The sequence below is a fragment of the Mirounga angustirostris genome, unplaced genomic scaffold (genome assembly GCF_029215605.1).
Source record: "Mirounga angustirostris isolate CCGP_5_RB_7025 unplaced genomic scaffold, mMirAng1.0.hap1 SCAF_3, whole genome shotgun sequence".
Classification (NCBI taxonomy): Eukaryota; Metazoa; Chordata; class Mammalia; order Carnivora; family Phocidae; genus Mirounga; species Mirounga angustirostris.
Genome location: NW_026991711.1, coordinates 10,920,714 through 10,940,624, shown reverse-complemented (window position 1 = coordinate 10,940,624; position 19,911 = coordinate 10,920,714). Strand labels below are relative to the sequence as shown.

The 19,911-nt window shown below is 42.4% G+C and overlaps 2 protein-coding genes across 5 annotated transcripts in view; one reads left to right on the top strand and one right to left on the bottom strand.

Annotated features, from left to right (window-relative positions):
* The window catches only part of PCCA (propionyl-CoA carboxylase subunit alpha), a 403,499-nt gene that overhangs the window by 370,758 nt on the left and 12,830 nt on the right, over nucleotides 1-19,911 (top strand). For 2 of the 3 annotated variants that reach the window (XM_045869657.2, XM_064585924.1), the window contains one exon: nucleotides 18,020-18,160. The exons of the other annotated variant lie outside the window; for it this stretch is intronic. In XM_045869657.2, coding sequence (XP_045725613.1) covers nucleotides 18,020-18,160 — 141 coding nt within the window. The remainder of the gene's footprint in view (nucleotides 1-18,019; nucleotides 18,161-19,911) is intronic. 3 annotated transcript variants of the gene reach the window in all.
* Nucleotides 11,387-19,911, bottom strand: part of GGACT (gamma-glutamylamine cyclotransferase) — a 71,703-nt gene continuing 63,178 nt past the window's right edge. The window contains exon 3 of one of the 2 annotated variants that reach the window (XR_008505712.2): nucleotides 11,387-13,577. The gene's annotated coding sequence lies outside the window, so the exon portion shown is untranslated. Of the gene's footprint in view, nucleotides 13,578-14,252; nucleotides 14,280-19,911 lie in introns of those variants that run through there. The other variant, XR_008505714.2, reaches the window with a different exon arrangement.

Here is a 19,911-nt window from a genome sequence, read left to right as displayed (position 1 = left end):
GTTATTACGGTCTGTTGGAGAAGACAGATGCGCATACAGATCCCAGCCACAAATCAGTTAGCATCATCCATACTTGTAACTAAAGAGCCTTAACGTGAATGCTTTACGACATCCATGTGGCCAACCATACTCTTTTAACTGAGTTAAAATTTACATAACCTAAAATTTTTTTTTTTATTTGACGGAGAGAGAGAGACAGCAAGAGAGGGAACACAAGCAGGGGGAGCGGGAGAGGGAGAAGCAGGCTTCCCGCGGAGCAGGGAGCCTGATGCGGGGCTCGGTCCCAGGACCCCGGGATCATGACCTGACCCGAAGGCAGACGCTTAACGACTGAGCCACCCAGGCGCCCCTTACATAACCTAAAATTAACCATTAACTATTTTTAAATGTATTATGGCATTTAAAATGTACTAATGGCGGGGTGCCTGGGTGGCTCAGTTGGTTAAGCGTCTGCCTTCGGCTCAGGTCCTGATCTTGGGGTCCTGGGATCGAGCCCCGCATCAGGCTCCCTGCTCTGCAGGGAATCTGCTTTTCCCTCTCCCTCTGCCCCCTGCTTGTGCTCTCTCTCTTTCAAATTAATTAATTAATTAAAAAATGTTCTAATGGCAATTATTACAATGACAGGGTTGTCACCGCTCTCTAGTTCCAAGACATTGTCGTCAGCCCATAGGGAAACTATTATAATTCTTAGCAGTCACTCCTCCTTTCCCTCCCCAGCCTGTGGCAGCCACTAGTCTACTTTCTGTATCTGGATTTTCCCATTCTAGATGTTTCATATAAATGGAATCCTAGAACATGTGACTTTTTGTGTTTGGCTTCCTTCATTTAGTGTAAGATTTTTGGGGGGCTCACCTGTTGTAGCAGGTATCTGTACTTCATTCCTTCTTATGGCTGAATAATATTCCACTACCAAGAGTATTCTTGAAGGATGTTTCAAAATGAACTCCTCCCCATTGAACTGTTTTGTTGGAGTGATATTTCTAGGATTGGAGCAGTTCCAAGAGTCAGCTCTATTTTGTTAACAGATTTTTTTGTAGTAGAGAAAAATTTTGTATTCTGCCCTCCAACCTTGTCCATACCTTTTAACAAGGCATTGACTCAATTCTCTGGTTCTGAGAACTTGGCAGTGACAGCCGACAAGACTTGAATCAGCCTTGTGGGCAAAATCACTGCTGTCAGTTCATGCCGTCGTGGAAAAGCATGAGTTGGGGTGACAGGTGGAGGCTTTTCCACCTGTTACAGGTGAAAATCACAGGTGTGCAGTCTCTGCATAGAACAGTGTTTCCTTCCATTGCTCAGCATGGAACTGCTTCACCTTTTCTAAATACCAACAGTCTTTGCTGTTCCCAAAAGAGGCCTAGAAAATAAGTTTTGTTTTGTTTTCCTTTGTCAGCATCGTGTTCACATACTGGTAAAACTAGAGCTTATTGCCCTGGGAGATAGTTTTACTCCACTGGGGTGTTGGGCAGAGAGAAATGGCATATCAATCCATTCTGCAGGATATAAGATGTTAGTGAAATATTTGTAATTCCGATGTTGATGACTTTTAATGTTTGACAGAGAAAGTCTTCCCATTTTTTTCTTCTGGGCCAGGAGTCACTGTTTCTAGGCTATGTGGCTTCATCCCCACCTTTCTGGTACCGTTTTACCTCTTTTATTTGGCCCAGTAATAGGCAAGCCTGCAGGGTGCCTCAAGACAGACGTTTATGTTGGGATGAGTAATATTTTTGTCAAGTTAGTTTCAGCCTTTCATGTCATGCCTTCTCATGATAAAGAGCGTGGGTTGCCACTAAAACCAAAACTCGTGAACTTTGACATACTTTCTGTTATAAACAAATCTTAAGTATATTTGACATTAAAAATAAAGCTTTTTTTTCACAGATGACAGGTTTCAAAATGACACAGAAGAAGCCAAGAAAAACAATATTTTGTGTTTCTGGTTCATAGGATAATGAGACTTTTCTGGAGGTGCCAGTATTTAATTGTCCCCAACGTAAGAGTCCCTAGAGTTTTGAAGGAATATTCAGCTAAATCATGCTTCTGCCATTCAGGGAGAATGAGTAACAGAATTTTTTTTTTTTTTTAAGATAAGATGAACAATATTTGAATGATGATGAATATCGTCTAATCACTCCAGCTCTGAACTTAGTTGAAGTAAGAAATTTGGCAGGAATGTAGTCCCACTGTCCAGGAAAGGAGCTAAACAATTCTGGTTCAGCTTCTTTTCTCCTGGGACCATCTTCAGATTGAGGCGATTAGTTTTAAAATGAATGGAGTTTCCAGACTCTCCATGCTCCAAGAAGAGTGTAGAAAGGTTGAAAGTCACATAGGAGTCAAACTGGTTGAGTGTATAATTTCCTCTTGCAGATGCCAGACCAAAGGCAGTAGTGATCTAGTACTTATATTTGCTGTCATTTATTGAGACTAGAATTCTCCTTGGGATATATTATAATTTCTTTAATATTAAAGATTCTTTTCAAGGGATTTGTACTTAATAAGTTTGTGTAATAACATATGCATTCCATTTGAAGTTACCTTGCCAACATTTCTAGGACTTTTTAGCTTCCCCATAATTTTTAATAAACCAAGAGATCAAATGAATACTCCCCCAGTTGCCCAGATATTGGGTGGTTATGGCTGGTTTTGGCCCATCTGCAATCTGTAACCATTTAAATGAGAACCCCTCTCTAGAAGACACTTTGAGCCCAGTGGTATTCTCCAACTTCAGAAGGTTACTTGTAGAACCAGAGAAGCCTTCAATCCATGTTAGCATGTTTCTTTCCCTAGTCTTACCCTTCAGATAACGTGTATGATCTCATTCAGGGACAGCAACATTGGGGTCAAAGAACTAGTGAGAGAGTAACTGTTGACAGCAAACACTCCCAAAACTTAGCAAAACTGGAACATTTTGAGTTAGCTAGAAGACTGTGGAAACTATTTTTAGGTACACATACCATAAAATATAATTATTGTGAAGAAGTTCATCTAAAGACTCTTATCCCACTTACATCTATGTAAATTCCAGCAATATGTTTAGACTACTCACAAAAATTTTGTGAGACGTGAGACATAGCCATCATTCCAAGCTATTTTTCTTGCTGTCAAAATTTGCCAAGATAATAAACATATTTAGTAAGCCAAGGTAGAATAAAAGTATTATATTGAATATTGATAACTGAAGACCTATTTTAATTAAACCAGCACACTTAAACTAGTTTTTTTTAAAGATTTATTTATTTGTTTATTTGAGAGAGCAAGAAAGAGAGAGAGAGAGAGAGTATATGAGGGGGGGAGGGTCCAAGGGAGAAGCAGGCTCCCCGCTGAGCAGAGAGCCCGATGCGGAACTCGATCCAGGGACTCCGGGATCATGACCTGAGCCGAAGGCAGTCGCCTAACCAACTGAGCCACCCAGGTGCCCCTTAAACTAGTTTTAATGTTGACTAGTTTCCCAGACCAAGTGAACCTAGAAAGCATTTGGGTTTGTTGTATTTCTGAGAACTTTAGGAATACTTAATTTATAAGTGCTTAATTTTAAGCCAATTAATTTTAGAGCTCTTACAAATTAATTTTGGCAATACCATCCAGAGGTAGAAAAATATGACACATTTCTAACATACATATATAGACAAACATAAACCTACAGATGCGTATAGATCTTACAGTTTTCATTTTCAAATTTTAGCCACAAAGCAGGTCTAATGCAAAACTTACCAATTCATAAAAGAGCAGTTGGATCCAAATTGTGTTTCTGGCACATGGAATATATTAAGGTCTCCTGCTCAGATGGCTAAAGATTTTTCTAATCTTTCTGGAGAAGACATTTATGATTTTTCAGTAGCCTGTTTTCCAAATACCTTCCCTTTACCACCGCCTCTCTCCTTTCTCCCCTTCTGATGAGAATCATCTCCCTAAAGTTCGCATTTCAAAGAATGGCTCTTACATCCTAGAGAAGCTGGAGGTAGAAAATCTACATCACAAAGGTACTGAGAAAGTATCCAACTTTCTTTCAAGGAGTTTTGGGGTATTTCTGCCAATTATCAGAGGTCTAGAGTGATTACTATTCAAATTTTTCCTTTCTTTAAGTGTAAGACAATTCTGTTTCCAATGTCCTGATCTTTTATGGCACCTGGAAGTATTTTGGGATGCATAGGGGAGGTTTGAATTGCTTCTGGAGCCATGTTTCTGGCTTTGTAGAGATTGCTAAAACAGCACAATTGTTTCTAATGCCCCAAAGAACTGGATTGCAGCCTGAATATCAAGGGACTGACCCGCTCATCCAATTAAATTATCTTCAGTTTGCTTCTTTATATCAGGGAGAAGACTTCCATTCCAGCTAGGTTGGGAGTGAAAAGATTTCTGTGTTCTAGAACTTCAGGGTTTAATGCATTATGTCTTTTAAAAGTCTATATAAAGTGTTTTAAACTGGACTTTGGATGCTCTCCTTCCTGAAAGCATAATTCAACGTTGGATTTTATCAACCCCTAAACATTGGTTTCCAGCTGATCATTTGGAGGAGGGCCTAGGAGAAATTTGGTCATGTGTTTCCTCTGTGAGGGGAGGGGGAGTTGTGAATGGCCACTAATCTTTCTAATCCCTTTCTAAATTTGGTAGGATCTTCTGAAAGTGGAGGTCAAAGAGCTTTATAATTGAAAAAGTCTGTTGCTGTCCAAGGGACATGAATTCTTTGCATTGGGGGTCCAAGATACATTTGCAGAGAATATTGTATATGAAGGCCTGGAGCTGGCAGAGCCTGATTACAGAGCCGTGGAAAGTAGGAGGAGTTGTAAGAGACAGCAAAGCTCTTCGGCAAGCCACCTCAGATGCTTCTGCTAAATTCACTACCTGGCTCTTAGTAGTTACATGAGTGACCTGCATTCCCTGGGCTTGGAGATCCGGCTATAGTGTTCTCTGTGAAACTTGTAGAGAGGGAAGTCAAACAGGCAGCTGGATGTTTATGGGATTTTCTAGGGAAGTTGGAGGAGTTTTAGGGTCTAAGGGAACTTGCTGAGGTGTTAGAGCTTCTCAGGTTTGAGACCAGGGCCCCAGAGATCCAGAAGATCTTCCAGAGGGTCGGGACATGGCATTGGGGGTATAAGGGGTAAATATGAGCATGGAGAAGGGGAATTTATGTTAGATGTGGATTCAAATTATTATTCCTAGTCTAATTTCTGTTCTTCCATTTTTTTTAAGGGAGTCCCTAAGGCTAGCTGTTAAACTTCTTTGTGTTCTTTTAAAAATTTGATCTTTTCATAGGTACCAATAAGACCATTGTTTAGGGTGATATTTATTTAAAAACATATAGAAGGGTGTCCAGTTCAAAGGATACATCATCTGCCTGCCATTGGCAAGTAGAATCTTATTTTAATCTCAATAATGACTCACACCAATAAGCCTTTCTTCCTGTGTTTAGAAGTTCATCCCTGTGTCTAAAAGCTTATAGTGAGTCAAGGATGTTGAATGGCAAAATATCATGGATTTCCCCCTTTTAAAATAAGGGGGCTTCCTTGTATTTTACCCAGTGTGGAAGCATTTGTCAAAATAGATATGTGGGTTTATGTTTTTATAGCTCTTTGTGAGTAGAAGATTTGTAATACAAATTATTTCATGACTTCAGGGGAGTAGGATTGGAGGGGGGATTATTAGCTTGTTTTATATACCTCTTTATTGTAGGACTTGTACAAGCCTTTAACTATTGTTGACTCCATAAAGTACATCTTAAATTTTATAAGAACTTTCAAGGTTCACTCACAAACTCAGGCCCCAGTTCTCCCTCTCTCTCTCATAAATCTCTCAGTTTCCTCAAATATGAATTCTCCTGCCATGAGAAATTAGAAACATAGACCCTAAGTCTGGGAGAAGACTATGATGGATAGCATGGATATGGCAAAGTTTCTAGGCAGGAGAACACTCATGAGAATTGAATGGAAGGCCAATTTATTAGGCTAAGGATATTATCAGTGGAAATTCCAAATGAGGAGAATGAGGCGTGAAAAGTAAGTTACGTGTTTACATGTGCTTTAGAGAGAGATTTAGATCTGTATGTTTTGATGACTTGTAGACCCACCCAGTGCAGCATCCAGCATCTTCTCAGAGAATATGCCCAAGAATTCTGGTGTCAGAATTTTGACTTAATGGCTACTGTGATTTCTAATAAATATATGTTGGTCTTTGTCCCATTCCTGGCATGGAGCTCCTCAATCCCTTGGAATTTCCTAAGTGAAATGAGTGATGAAGGTAAAAGGAGCATCTTCCATTATTTATAACAAGCCCCTTTCAACCAGACCTGAGCTTATGTTCATGAGGTGACTTTTGAAAAGCCTCTTAAGATGGGGCCTAGGCCTAGTTGTTAGGAAAGCCAAGATGGTGATGAAAGGACTGGAACTTTCAGCTCTACCCCCCCCCCCCAACCTCTGGGGAGGGAATAGAGGCTGGAGGTTGAACTAACCACTCATGGCCAACGATTTAATCAATCATGCCTCCATAATGAAGCCTCCGTAAGAGACTCCACCTGAAGAGGTTTGGAGAGCTTCTAGATTGCTGACCTGTGACATGGAGGTGCTAGGAGGGTGGCATACCTGGAATGGGCGCGGAAGCTCGGCACGCCTGCCGCCATACTTTGCTCTATCCATCTCTTCTTTGTGGCTGTTCCTGAGGTGTTTCCTTTTGTAAATGAGTAGTAGGTAAATGACCTTCCTCAGTTCTGTGAGCCATTCTAACAAAGTATCAAATCTGAGGGAGGGGGTCGTGGGAAGCTCCAGTTTATGGCAGGCACCGGTGACCACCCGGACTTGCGGTTGGCCCCTGATGTGGGGGCTATCTTGTGGGACTGAGCCTTTAATCTGTGAGGTCTGACACTGTGGGTAGATAGTGTCAGAACCGAATTCAACTGTAGAACACCCAGGTGGTAGATACCAACTGGGAGAATTGCTTGGGGTGGGGAAAATGCTCACAGAGTTAGTGGTCTGAGTATTCTGAGTATCAAAAAAAGGTTTTGTTTCCTTTTACTTAATTTCAAGAGAGGGGCTAAAATAAAAAAGCCCACCTCATATTGATTGCATCCTTTGTAGGACTCCTGTATATTTATATCCGTATCATTCATGAATGTCTTTTCTCTCTGGCTAGATGATGGTGTTTGACGTCAGGAGTCATTTTGTCCTATTTATATTATATTCTTGTATTGCTCCTATATGCTTGATAAATGGTTTTTGAATGAATGAACCAAACTGTTTCTCTAATTCAGTATGACAGTAAAGAAAGGATGACCCTAGAATCCTGCATTGCCTGATCTGGAAGCCTTCTTAATATCAGAACCAACTTCCTTTCTTTGATCTTAGAGCCAGATGTAGTATTTGAAAAATTTAGTCTATTTGCTTCTGAATATGGAACCGTAGAACTAGAACTGTAACAAGTAGAAGTTGCTATTAAGATGTTTTACGATATGCAGTGAAAAAACAAATCATACCTACTACCGTCTCTTTTTGGACAATCAGAGGTATTTGGGATGGAAACAAAATAATATTTGGTGAGTAGTTACTGTCAGGCCCTTGCTAGTTAGTTTGCACATCTTTGTCACTTTAATCCCTCACTCATTTAATGCATGTTTTATATCGATTTTAGAAATGAAGAGATTTGTTCTGAGAAGTTAGGTCACTTGTCAAAAGGTGATATCTATTGGGATATCAAAATTCAAGGCATTTGGCTTTAAAGACGTGTGCTTTTTTTTTTTCTTTTTTACTCTCCTCTGCTGCTTCCAATATGGTGGCCACATCTCCTCTTCCCTCAACCGACCACATGGCTTTACAGGTTTCTTCTATCTTCAGTATTGTATGTTCTGTATAATGCACGATGTGTGACACGCCAGAAGTCCGTTTAGTAGCACAGGTTAAACTTCTAAGATAGGTTAGAATTTTAAACTATAAAATTGCTAAGCAGTCCCCTGATAGATTGCAGAGGCCAAGAACAGGCCAACCCAAGATGGGCCACTTTGGCATGAAGATAATTTTGAGGTAAAAGCAGTCAAACCCAGCAGACTCAGGAAAAGCTCTTTACCTCCCCCACAACTGCCTGAAAAGAATTTAGATTGAGGACCTGCTCCAGGAAGAGAGCTGTCACCATAGATAACTACATTATACTGTGAACTAGGTCTGGTAGACAGGGAGGAACCAGAAAGGTCTGTTTGATCAAAGTCCTCTGTGTTCCATTGTTTCTGAGTGTCCCAGCAAACATTTGCCTACTAAACATACACTCTTTTTTATTTTTCCTGAAGGTTGCATTCCTTCCCTTTGAGGTCCCAGACCTGTTACTTGCTTCTCAGTGTTCAGCATGACAGAGATACCTCATTTTGCCTGTCTTTGCAATTTCATGTCCGTATAGATTGCCCATAGTATAATTTTAAATTTGATTTTCTCCTGTTAATCTGTCTCATGTCTTTCTGAACTTTAGTACAGCTAGAAGGATCTTGAAGGGCAGAAGAAATTTCTTGTTCCCCGATAAGATCATTCCCAGTACTTTGGACCAGCTGTTGTTGGGTTGTATAGGAGAGGAAATCTTTTCCCTCTATCCTCTTAGATTTCAGTGCCTAGAGCCTTGCAAATCAAACTGACAAAAGGCAGATTAACAAGAGTAAAAAATAGATTATATTATGTACTTCTGCATGGGAGTTCCCAAAGAAATGTGACTTAAGGAGACATTTAGAATCTGGGGCTATATACTATTTTAACAAAGGACAATATAGTGTGGAGACAAAGGAAAGGGGGTTGGGGACCTCAGGGGGGTGGGGGTAAGTTGTGGGAAGGTAACTAGGAAATGTATGATAAATACAGTTTTTTAGTAAGGTTTATTATGCAGATAAGAGCCTTCTCAGGTGGTAAGAGTAGTTCTGGAGTAGTTCTCTTCCTTGTATGGGAGAGAAAGACACCTTTTAGACAGGAGGGGGAGGGCAGAGAACTAATTGCTTTCAGCTCAAAATAATCCTTGCACCAAAGGGGCATATTTCGGGGTGTCGTACTATGATCTGTAGTTTTCTGCTTTTATCCTCTAGGCCAGCAGTTTACTACACAGTAGTATCATCTGTAGGTTTGTTTGCCTTGCCTTAATCTATTTTAGTTTCAGATTTCTGACCAGTACAAGCCGACATTTTGGCTTATTAGATTCTGAGTTTCTTTACTAGATTCATAGTAGTAAAACTATTTTGTCATTAGAAAAAATCCACGTAAAGCCAAAACTATTGTTGAACAGCCCCTGGCATTGGCACACTCCCCAGGTTTTTTGGTGTTCCATCTCAGGACTAAAGAACTTACAAGGGAAGGCCAAGCTCCCCGTCTTTTTTCCCCAGAGTCCTATAGACAACATTACTTTAGCTTGAGATGAGCAAAGAACAATTCAAATAGAAGAGGAGGAAATAGAGGGGTGGGGACCATAGCAAAATAGTACGTTTCCCTACCTATGTGCTTATTTACATAAGTGTGTTTTTATAACATTTCCTGTACTTTTCTGTAAGCTGATGCTGCCCTAACTATAGATTTTCAAAAGAACACTTTATTGTACCCCAAATTATATAGTACTTTAAAAAGGTACCTTCTTACTGGTTTACCAAATACCTTATAAATGTGTAATTATGTAAAACAATTCAGGGTACAGAATAGAAACAGCCTGTACTGTTCACAGATGTTGGTATTGTTACATAATTGAGTACAAGGCTTTCGAAGATCTATAATATTTTTTCTTGTATAAGAAAGAAATGACTCATTATAGTCATAATGTGTCACAGAGACTCCTGATCAAACAGGATGCACGTGTTCTGTTTTGTGAGTTCTCTATAGTACATTGTCAACGGACTTGCCTTTCTGGATGGGAAAGTGCCACTTACTCCAGCAAATTACCTTTGTGGTGGATGGACCTGCTTGTTAGACAGCTTGTGGGCACCTGGGTGAAGCAGAGGCGGGGCTCCTTTATGGTGGCCCACCTGCACACAACATCCCCGCTGCGCTGGGCACCGGGGAAGTGTCCCCCCTTTCACAGACTCACTTCTTGAGGAACCCACTGTCCTGTCCCACACCTGGGAGTGGGCTGGCTTCCTCCTGTACCCTAGCTCTTTTTCTTTTCCATCAGTTCTGGCTCTATCTTGAGACACCAGTGATTCAAATTACAGGGAAGGTAACCTCAGTGGAACACAACTGAGGAAATAGGATTTATTAAGTACTGGGTTTAATGTTTTTTCAGTTTAGTTTTCAGCACTATTGTGAGAAAAGAAAAGTTGCTTATCTTAGGGTATTAGAATTGGAAGGACTTGTGTTTCTGATGAAAACACAAAATTGGAAAAAAAATAGGTTAGATTTTGTGTTGTTGACAGTTGTCACCATACTTTTCTCTTCAGAGGGAATTGTCTTTTGGGAAGAAGCTGGAGCTGTGCGCAAACTTATTCATTCCCTCGGGGCGCCTGGGTGGCTCAGTTGGTTAAGCGACTGCCTTCGGCTCAGGTCATGATCCTGGAGTCCCGGGATCGAGCCCCGTGTGGGGCTCCCTGCTCGGCAGGGATTCTGCCTCTCTCTCTGACCCTCCCCCGTCTCATGCTCTCTATCTCATTCTCTCTCTCAAATAAATAAATAAAATCTTTAAAAAAAACAAAACAAAAAACTTATTCATTCCCTCAAAGGTTTTGATGCTAGCCTTAAGATAGTTCCTTTCTCTAAGGAAACTTCTTTTTTAGCAAGAACTTTGAAAGATGAGTTGCGGAAATGGGCTTCAGGTATTTTTATTGTTTTTCCTCCCGCCTCTGTTTTTGTGATTCTTGCCTCAAAAACTGTCCTTAATGAGATTTTGCACCACTGGGCTCCTTGTGGCACATTGAGCGGTCCAGCAAAGGACTGAAGTTCGAGAACCAACTTAGCGGTGAAACAGTAAAACGCGGAGTAGAGATTGATTCATAACCGCAAGCGGGCCGGTGTTGAAAGTGGTGCATTATGTCACCACCACATATTGCCATTATCAGTTAAGTGTCATTAAACAACTAACCTAACTGAATGATTTACTTTGTGTTTAACTGCCTTTTTCAATTAAAGGGAGCAAATGCCGGGGAACTGGGTCACAATATCAGAAACCATATATTTTCGCCTGTTAACACCAGGAGAAAGCGCGGGCTGTGTTGGTGTTTTCTGTGGGCTGTCCTGCTCTAGTTTAAATGGTCCAAACAAGCAATTAATGATTGGGAGCGGGCCCTTACACTGCCTCCAGATCTTTCCTTCGATGCACTTCCATTTCTGTCGCCTAGCTGCACGCGTGGGAGGTGTTATTTCAGGGCAGCTCATGCTCTTTATCTTGCTGACATTTGTTTCCATTTCAAGGACCCTTGATGTTTCTTTATATACATGTACATGTTTGTGTGTATTTAAGTATCATATAAAGTATACTCTAAATAATACATATTATTTAGCATCATGACCTTAAGCTGTTGAGTTGGCAGTTGCAGGACAGGTGTTACTGATGTTGAGGTCAAGACTACTTGGTTCTGGAAAGGTGGACTCGCCCCCACCAAAGAAGCTCTCAACTTTTTTCTCCAAGTTTCAATGGTGATAACTGGAACCAGACATGCTAGTTTCCTGGGACGTTGTTTTATTGTCCGGCAAGTTATTACGGTATTTGGATTTCACAAGGCAAAGCTACACATGGTACTTCTCAAAAGTGCATTTGCGATAGGTGGGTAGATTAACTGTTACTCTGAAGTTGAGAATTTGAACTATTAACTGACCCACTGTATTTGCTGTCCGTGTAAGTTTGTTATAACAGTGCTAATTACTAAGCAGCTGGATTTGTGAAAAAGTGCACAACAGTAATTTGCACCTTACTGTTGCTTTGCTATGAAAAAATTCGTGAACACATAACCCAGGGTGCATGCACTTGATTGATAAACTTCCAAAGAGCACGTTCATCTGTGGATCTTTACAAGTTTGGCTTTTTGAGCGTAGCATTTGGTTTCTATATTTGCACCTCTGGGACACTCATTTTTACCCTAATAAGAACTGTTGAGTGCCTAATAGGACATTTTAAAAAGAGAAGGGTAGCATTCTGTAGTAAGACTGGTGCTTTTAAATTGCTGCGTGCTTTTGTTTATTATGTTTTGCTAGTTTTAGGGGGAAGAACAAGAAAAAAGATTTCCTTTCTAATCCCTTACTATCGATATAAAATCATGAACCGGAGTAGTCCGATTTCAGTGTTTTGGCGATGGTGTTAAAATTATTGTTTCAGTAGCAGATCAGAAATGGTTCTGTTGGATTCACATCCTGAATAAATCCTTCTACGTAACTGGAGTCCATAACAGACTTAAACCAGCAGAGTTTTGTGTTTTGTTTTGTTTTGGTCTGTAAGAACAACTCCCAAGTCTTGGGAAAGAATTTATTTTTGCCCTGTGGATGGGTCAGAAACATCTGCTTCAGGTAGTTTACAAGTGTTCCTTATTAACCCGTGAGCCAAAAACCCAGATAGGGAGATCTGGCTTTGAAAACGACACAGCCCGACACAGCCCGTGTTTTTGTAAGTATATATTCAGATTAATTCCACATACCTCTTATTTGGATTTCTGGCAGCCAGGAACTTTTAAAAGAAACGGGTGTTTCTAAAAAGGAATGTGAAAGATTAAATTCTCTCTCCTCACACCGAGAGTTTTTCGGTACTTTTAAGAAATCCTGCTCATGGGCAGAAAGGAAAGGTTTCAAAGGAACCTCATCTCCATATGGTTTTACTCGATAATCCTTTATCCAACATCTTCAGCCCTCATTCCTTTGCTTTCTTGCCTGTGGCTACATTTCTATCTCTGCATCAATTAGCACAGTGATTTATACAACAAGCAAGCAGTTTAGAGGTAATGGGACACAATTAACATCTCATTCCACCATAAAGGGTATGCTAAATACCCCAGTCATTGCTTTCTCTGCCTGGAGTAGAAATAAGTGTTTGTCCTAATTCATATGCTATCTGATGTGAAGTGGGCCTGCTTTGTACTGCACTACACCATTAATCTAATTATAGGTAGCTGCAAATGAAGTGCTGTCTGCGCTGGGAGAGTGAAGAAAATAGCCTTTTGTCATTTAGCCTGACTCGGTGAAGCTGGATCCCACTTTACGGGGCAGTACTGCAAAATGGAAATCTCCATAATATTGCTGCCTGTTGCATCTTTTCTAATTGCCACCGCATTGTAAACACAACTGGGCGCTGATATAAATAGAGCTGTAGATCTGCTGTCATGTGGGTTGTCGGGAGAGAGTCCTCCGAGTGCTGTTGGATTAAATGATGCGTCCTGATTGACAGCTACCTCGAGACTGTGCGGATGGAGTTGTCACCGCGCTCGGCTAGGAGGCCGCCCCGGTGGCTGCCGCCGTGCACGCTGTTCCGTTCCCCTTCGCCGCCGGGGGCGTCCCTCCCAGAGAATGGCAGCTCCGGGATCTAATTCTCCGTGCTTCCTGGAGAGTTCGGCCCGGTTGGCTTTGCTGGGCCCGATGCTGAGTAGAGGGGAACGCGTTTTGCATGGCAGCGAACCCTCGCTCTGTTTGGCCTCCAGTGTTAACGGTGTAGCCCACAAAGATCTTAGGGGGAAAAAAAGTTGAATTAAGATTCTCATTCCACCTCAGTGATTTTAGAGACATGTCATGTTTTGCAGCGAGTCGATTCTGTCACTTTAAGAGCATTGACAATTGCTCTCCAGCTTGGAGTTAGGAGAGTAGACTTTCAGGGGCACACTGGAGTGTTAGCTCTCAAGGCCACACTATGGAAATGAAGACACAGTTGAATGTGGGGAACTCTTGGGGTCGGGAGGTAGAAAACTAAAGAGGGAGAAGAGAGCCTTGTATCTGGAGAAATGCATGGCCACCTGACTTGGTGAGGGCCCATATCTAGGATGTGGCCAGGGCTTCAGGATGTTAAGGGAATCGATGTAAAATAATGCCCAGTGAAGTTCATCATTTACCCTTGACCGAGATGGTCCACAGTTGCCAGGCAAGAACACTAGCAGTTCAGCAACTGTACATCAACTCCTCGTTGTTTTGGAAGAATGATATAGAAATGGAAACCAGAGGTGAGCTACGTGCAGAGTAAATCACAGCTGAAAATATATGTAAAGCAAACTGCAAGCACTCATCTCGCAAGGAGCCCACAGACCTTGGAATCATGCAGGTGCGAGCACGCGGGATGTGTCAAGTCGCTGGGAAACCGGGAGACCTCGGAGGCTCGAGGATTTAAGCTCCCCGGGGAGATGCAGAGGCCAGCAGCAGGGTGTTCTGTGTGACCACCTGAGTGGAGCATGTTCATAATGAGGGCTGCGCTCCTGTCCATGGCACACGGAGCCGTGCGTGCGCGCGTGCATGCCTGCTACTAGTGGGCGGCGGGCCCATTTGCAGGGTGTTTTCCTTAACCAATCTGATCAAAAAGCATATATCCCTCCCGAACCGTGACCGCTCTCCCTCCTTCTCCCCCAACTCCCACAGCTCCCTGCTCCCCACCCTCCCCCGTTTTGTCAGGTTCCATGTTAAGAGCTGCATGTTAATTTTTAAAACAATTCCATTGTGCCCCTTTTCATCATCCATTTCTCGTAGTTTTCGTCCTGATCCTCTTATGTCTGGTGTGATTCCCTTCTCTTTCTTCTTTTGAACTTGTTGGGAGAAATTTTCGTGTTAGACATGGTTTTACGTTATAGACACCATACAGTTGATTTGCTTAGAGACCCGGCCTGGGGTCATGAGACACAGCACCTCATTCCTTCCCATTACTGTCCTGCACGGAGCCCTGGAGAGCACTTGTTCTGACGCGCACTTGCACTGCGAGCTGTGTTTTTCAAGAACGGGATCATTTGCCTGTGGTTTAGGAGCACCTCCCTAAAGCCACAGTGAGGCTCCATCTACTGATGAACCCAGAGCGAGTCCACCTCAGGCCCCGCCGCCGAGTAGCGTCTAATCCCTCATGACCTTGCAGGGTGAGAGCCTTCTGGCCTCCTAGAGGATTGGACTTCTGTGTCCTGTCAACCAGCCTTTAAAATCTTGGGACTCCCACCCCCAAAACCTCGAGTTTGTGGTTTCCGTGCTTGCAAACAGTCACAACAACTTAAAATTGAACCTCTCTGGGGAAGTTCTGCAGAACCCATTAGGAATAGTTAAATGCCTAGAGCAAAACCCCAACTCCGCGCGCGTCCTAGGGCATTTTCCCGAATTCTCTCAGCTTTGGCTGCTCTGCCCGGGCCCCCTAAGAATTCAGAGAAACCAGTAAACAGCAGTTTTGATCATAAGCTCCGAAAGCCTTAGTGTACACTCTTAAGTGATTTCTTTTCTGGGGGCATCAAAAAGCTCTTCTGGTTCTCACCAGGCAGTTCATTCTGCTGGGCTCAGATGCCCTCCCGCTCGGCTCCCACCCCAGCCAGCGCCCCGTGGGCCACTGTGCGGGCGAGCCCAGAGCCAGGCCGTTGTTTTAAGAGGCCTGTTTGTGCGGGCACGCCGAAGGGGTCAGGACAACATCAAAGGTAATCTTAAAAAGAGAACCTTCTTGCTGCCTCCTCTTTTATTATTCAGAAAGGTCGTTTCTTAGCCAACTATTTGCACCGAGGCCTCTCCTGAGGCATTTACCCCGTTGTTATTTTTCACTTGTGATTACAATAAGTCGCTTATCCCCCAAACAGATTTAAGAACAATAAACAAATACAAAAAGGAAAAGGAACATCTCATCAATAACAAAGACTGCATCTAAAGGCGTTGAGTTTTGTGACCGTTTTACATCTCTTTCCAAGCAAAGCAGGAGTCCTACAGAGAAAGGAATTCAAAAGATATGAAAATTATAAAAATAGTAAAAGGATCCAGTTTTAGGCAGGATCTTGTAGTTTCTGGGGAGAAATGGAGCTGGGTACAGTCTTAGCTCTTTATTTATATTAAGGCTTGTTTGTGATATAGCTAAAATTAGTTTTTAAGCCCATCCACTGTGGTGAAATGTGATAAATTATATTATCCTCAGTGGAGAAAGATACTTTCCCTGAATTTCGACTTAACATTTTGAAGTCAAATGGTACAAAAAACAAGGGGGAAAAAATCCATCTGGGTGCTGCACCGAAGCTGGACAGCTGGGCCATTTGCCGGCCAGTCCCATGGAGGGAGCGACAGAGGGTGCAGGCAGCTAGAGAAGTGGCTTTCCTGTTGATTCGCCTCCTCCTAGCGATGTTGGGTTTTCTCTTCTAAAGCGGACGGAGCACAGATACGAAAACTGCAATTTGGTACAATTATATTCTCCCTTCTTTCGCTGTCCACCACCTCCCCCATAGTTTAATGAAGGACTTTGAGGTACAATTCACCGTTGATAAATAGTCCCTCTGCCCAGAATGTTTATTAGACTGACAGCAGAATGCACTCTCCTTGCTTTTCCTTTGCCACTTATGACTCAGATGAATTTTAATAGGGGCAAAAAGCTTTTATTTGCACTGTAATTTCACTTAAGGATCATATCCTTCAGAAACTGGCAGACACTTGTATGTCTTGATTGCAAAACACACACTCAGGAGTAAAGAAACATGCAAAAGATGTTATTATGCAACCTGTCACAGTGGCACATCTGCTCCTCCTGGAGCCCTCCCCCACTCTTTTGAATAAATAGGCCCTGCAAAGAGCAGGCTTGGAGATGGCCCCCACCCCTGTCCAGAATGAGAAGAGTGGGTTCTGTTTTGCTCTCACATCCCTGCCGTCATGATGCCCACAGGAGGCTTTGAGTTAAGGCGGCTTTTTTCGCAGCAATATGGAGCCGCCTCGATGCCGCATCCGTCTTACCCCGGGAGATGCGGCCTGGTAGGAATCCAAAATCTTCAGGCGGTGGTTTCAGCTTCCCTGAGTAGCACCTCCTCCAACCATTTTAGTTTGCTGCTTCTTTTTTTTTTTTTTTTTTAAGATTTTATTTATTTATTTGAGAGAGAGAATGAGAGAGAGAGAGCACATGAGAGGGAGGAGGGTCAGAGGGAGAAGCAGACACCCTGCCGAGCAGGGAGCCCGAGCAGGGAGCCCGATGCGGGACTCGATCGCGGGACTCGATCCCGGGACTCCAGGATCATGACCTGAGCCGAAGGCAGTCGCTCAACCAACTGAGCCACCCAGGCGCCCCTAGTTTGCTTCTTTTTGGACAGACCAAACTGTGGCTCCTGTGTTTATCCACAGAGATGGGGAGGGTTTTTTCCTGCCAGGGAGGAATTCTCTTCTATTAGAAATGTTCTGTTTGAACTCCCTTTAATGTGCCCCTAATTGTTTGAGAGTCACCTACAAAAGGTTCCATTGAAGTACTTGCTTGTGCACAACGTTAACTTTCAGTGGTTTTAAAATCTTGATATTATTGTCTCTCAGCGCAGAAGATATTCGTTCTGTATCATCTTAATACTACCCTAACCATCCTGGTACCTTGGAAAGGCTACCTCACGTTGTGCCTAAAAAGAAAGCTAACTTTTCCAGTAGTGAATATAACATATTGTGTCTCTAGAAAAATACTAAATTTTAAGTATGATTTTGCCCCAAACAAACACTGAAACCCTTTGTCTTAACTTCTTGGTGGCCCAGTGGCTCTGGAGGGGAGTGGGGAGCGTGAGACAGCGATCTGCTGCCATCTGCTGGCGGGTGCTCGCACAGCCGCCCCTCTCCCTCGGGCTGACCCAGCCAGCTCACGGGATTCCTGTTAACTGGGAGAAGTTTGTAAGCGGTGAAGTGAATACAAGGAAAATTGTCCCTGCTTTCTTTACGAAGTTTTGAGACACTTCTCATAATGAGACGGGGTGACTACTGTTTGTCACTAATTAGCTACTGGAATTGTTCTTATTTCAAGAAATTTCTTAAATAATTAGCTCACAACATGTGCCAGAAACAAACAAATATATTTTTGTTTTTAAGTACAGTAATTCAAAACCATTTGACTTCAAAGATGTTATCATTATCAAAGCTAAAAACGGATTCTGCATGAATGATAATTTGAGGAAAATTCTTCATTTAAACTCATTTATGTTTTTTACCCTCCCCTTAAGTATCAGGTGCATATCTTAACCAAACTGGCTGCAGAACTGAACAAATTTATGCCGGAAAAAGTGGCCGAGGACACAAGCAGTATTCTGCGCTCCCCGATGCCTGGTGTGGTGGTGGCCGTCTCTGTCAAGCCTGGAGACATGGTAAGGACCGCGCCTGTCTGTGGGATGGGGCGGACTGAGGCGTGATCATGCTCCGTGCAGCTCTTTCTTGACTCCTGCTCCCCCCATGGAACAGCAAAATAGCTTTTGTGCATTCTCTGTCCAACTGGTGCACATTTGAAGTGGGTTAGTAACCAGATCTCTTGAGTGCCTCCCCCCTCAGAGACCTGGGACTAGAATAGAAATAAGGCCAGATTCATTCTGTTAACTGGTAGATTTAGTATTTTGGAAGTATTTTATTTAAAATTTCTATGTACTTTCTAGCTTTCTGGGCTTTGAGCATCCTTAAAGAACTGATACCAAGAAATAGCCCTTTAATGGGGGAACTTTCTGTATGACTTCTGGAGTAAATGGGAAGGGAACTGAGGAAAGTTAATTCCATAAACCGTGTAGTACCAGAGCCCTTCCGTTACTTGATACATATAATTTAGGATCACAGTTTAAAGCTTTTCATCTCGACCTTGTGACATTAAGGCACAAATCAAAGCTATATTAATATTTCCTCACATGTTCAGTCTTGCAATAACATGCTATGGACAGGTTGGTGGGATACATGCATTTCATAGAGCATGGATAGAAACCTCTATTGATTTGCAGCAAAAATAAGAAGAAAACAAAGATGCAACCAGACTTCTAGAGGATATTTAAATACTAGTATTTTTATTTACATGCTGGAAAATAATGGCCAAACACTATCATCTTCAATGGATGGTATGGTGATTCCATTTTGTATCTTGGTAAGTCACAGGAGTTTACGCATTTTCCCGTAAAGGGGCATTAAAACTGCCTCTCTATTTCTGTATTAACATAAGTAAAATGTTGAGAAGAACTCATGTAGTTGGCACTGGCTTCTAGAAAGATATTTACAATAAATGAAAATTAAGAAAAAACAATCAGCTTCAGCTGTTTAAATGATTAGTTCTGAAATTGGTAAGTGAAGTTGGAGAACTGACTTAGCAATTGCTTTTACCTGAGGATACGGAAATGGAACTCTACCTGCTTTTCTAGAAAAGCATAGAAGAGGCTCAGTAGCCATGAATTGTCATCTTTATTTTGATGGCATTGACATTCCTAGAAGAAAGTGCTCATTAAGACTGTCTTAAGGGGGCGCCTGGGAGGTTCAGTCCGTTAAGTGGCTGCCTTCAGCTCAGGTCATGATTCCAGGGTCCTGGGATCGAGTCCTGCATGGAGGCCCCGCATTGGGCTCCCTGCTCGTTGGGGAGCCTGCTTGTCCCTCTCCTTCTGCCACTCCCCTTGCTTGTGTTCCCGCTCTCTCTCAGATACATAAAATCTTTAAAAAAAAAACCAAAAAACAAAAAAGACTGTCTTAAGGATTTGGGAGAAGTGATACATAGAAATTACACATATGTGTTGCATATTGTGTATCTTCTTTCTAAAGGGTTAGGGTCGTAAGATGATGTCCCATTGGCCTTGATGTTAAGAATGCCTACACCAAGATATCAAATCACTATGTTGTATATCTGAAACTAATGTAATCTGTGTGTCCACTGTACTCAAATTAAAAATTTTGTAAAAATGCCTACACTTGGGGCGCTGGGGTGGCTCGGTTGAGCGGTGGACTCTTGGTTTTGGCTCAGGTCATGGTCTAGGGGCGTGGGATCGAGCCCCGCCTCCAGGTCCTTGCTCAGCAGGGAGTTTGCTTGAGGATTCTCTCCCTCTCCCTCTGCCCCTCCTCCTGCATGCACGGGCGCACTTTCTCTCTCCCTAAAATA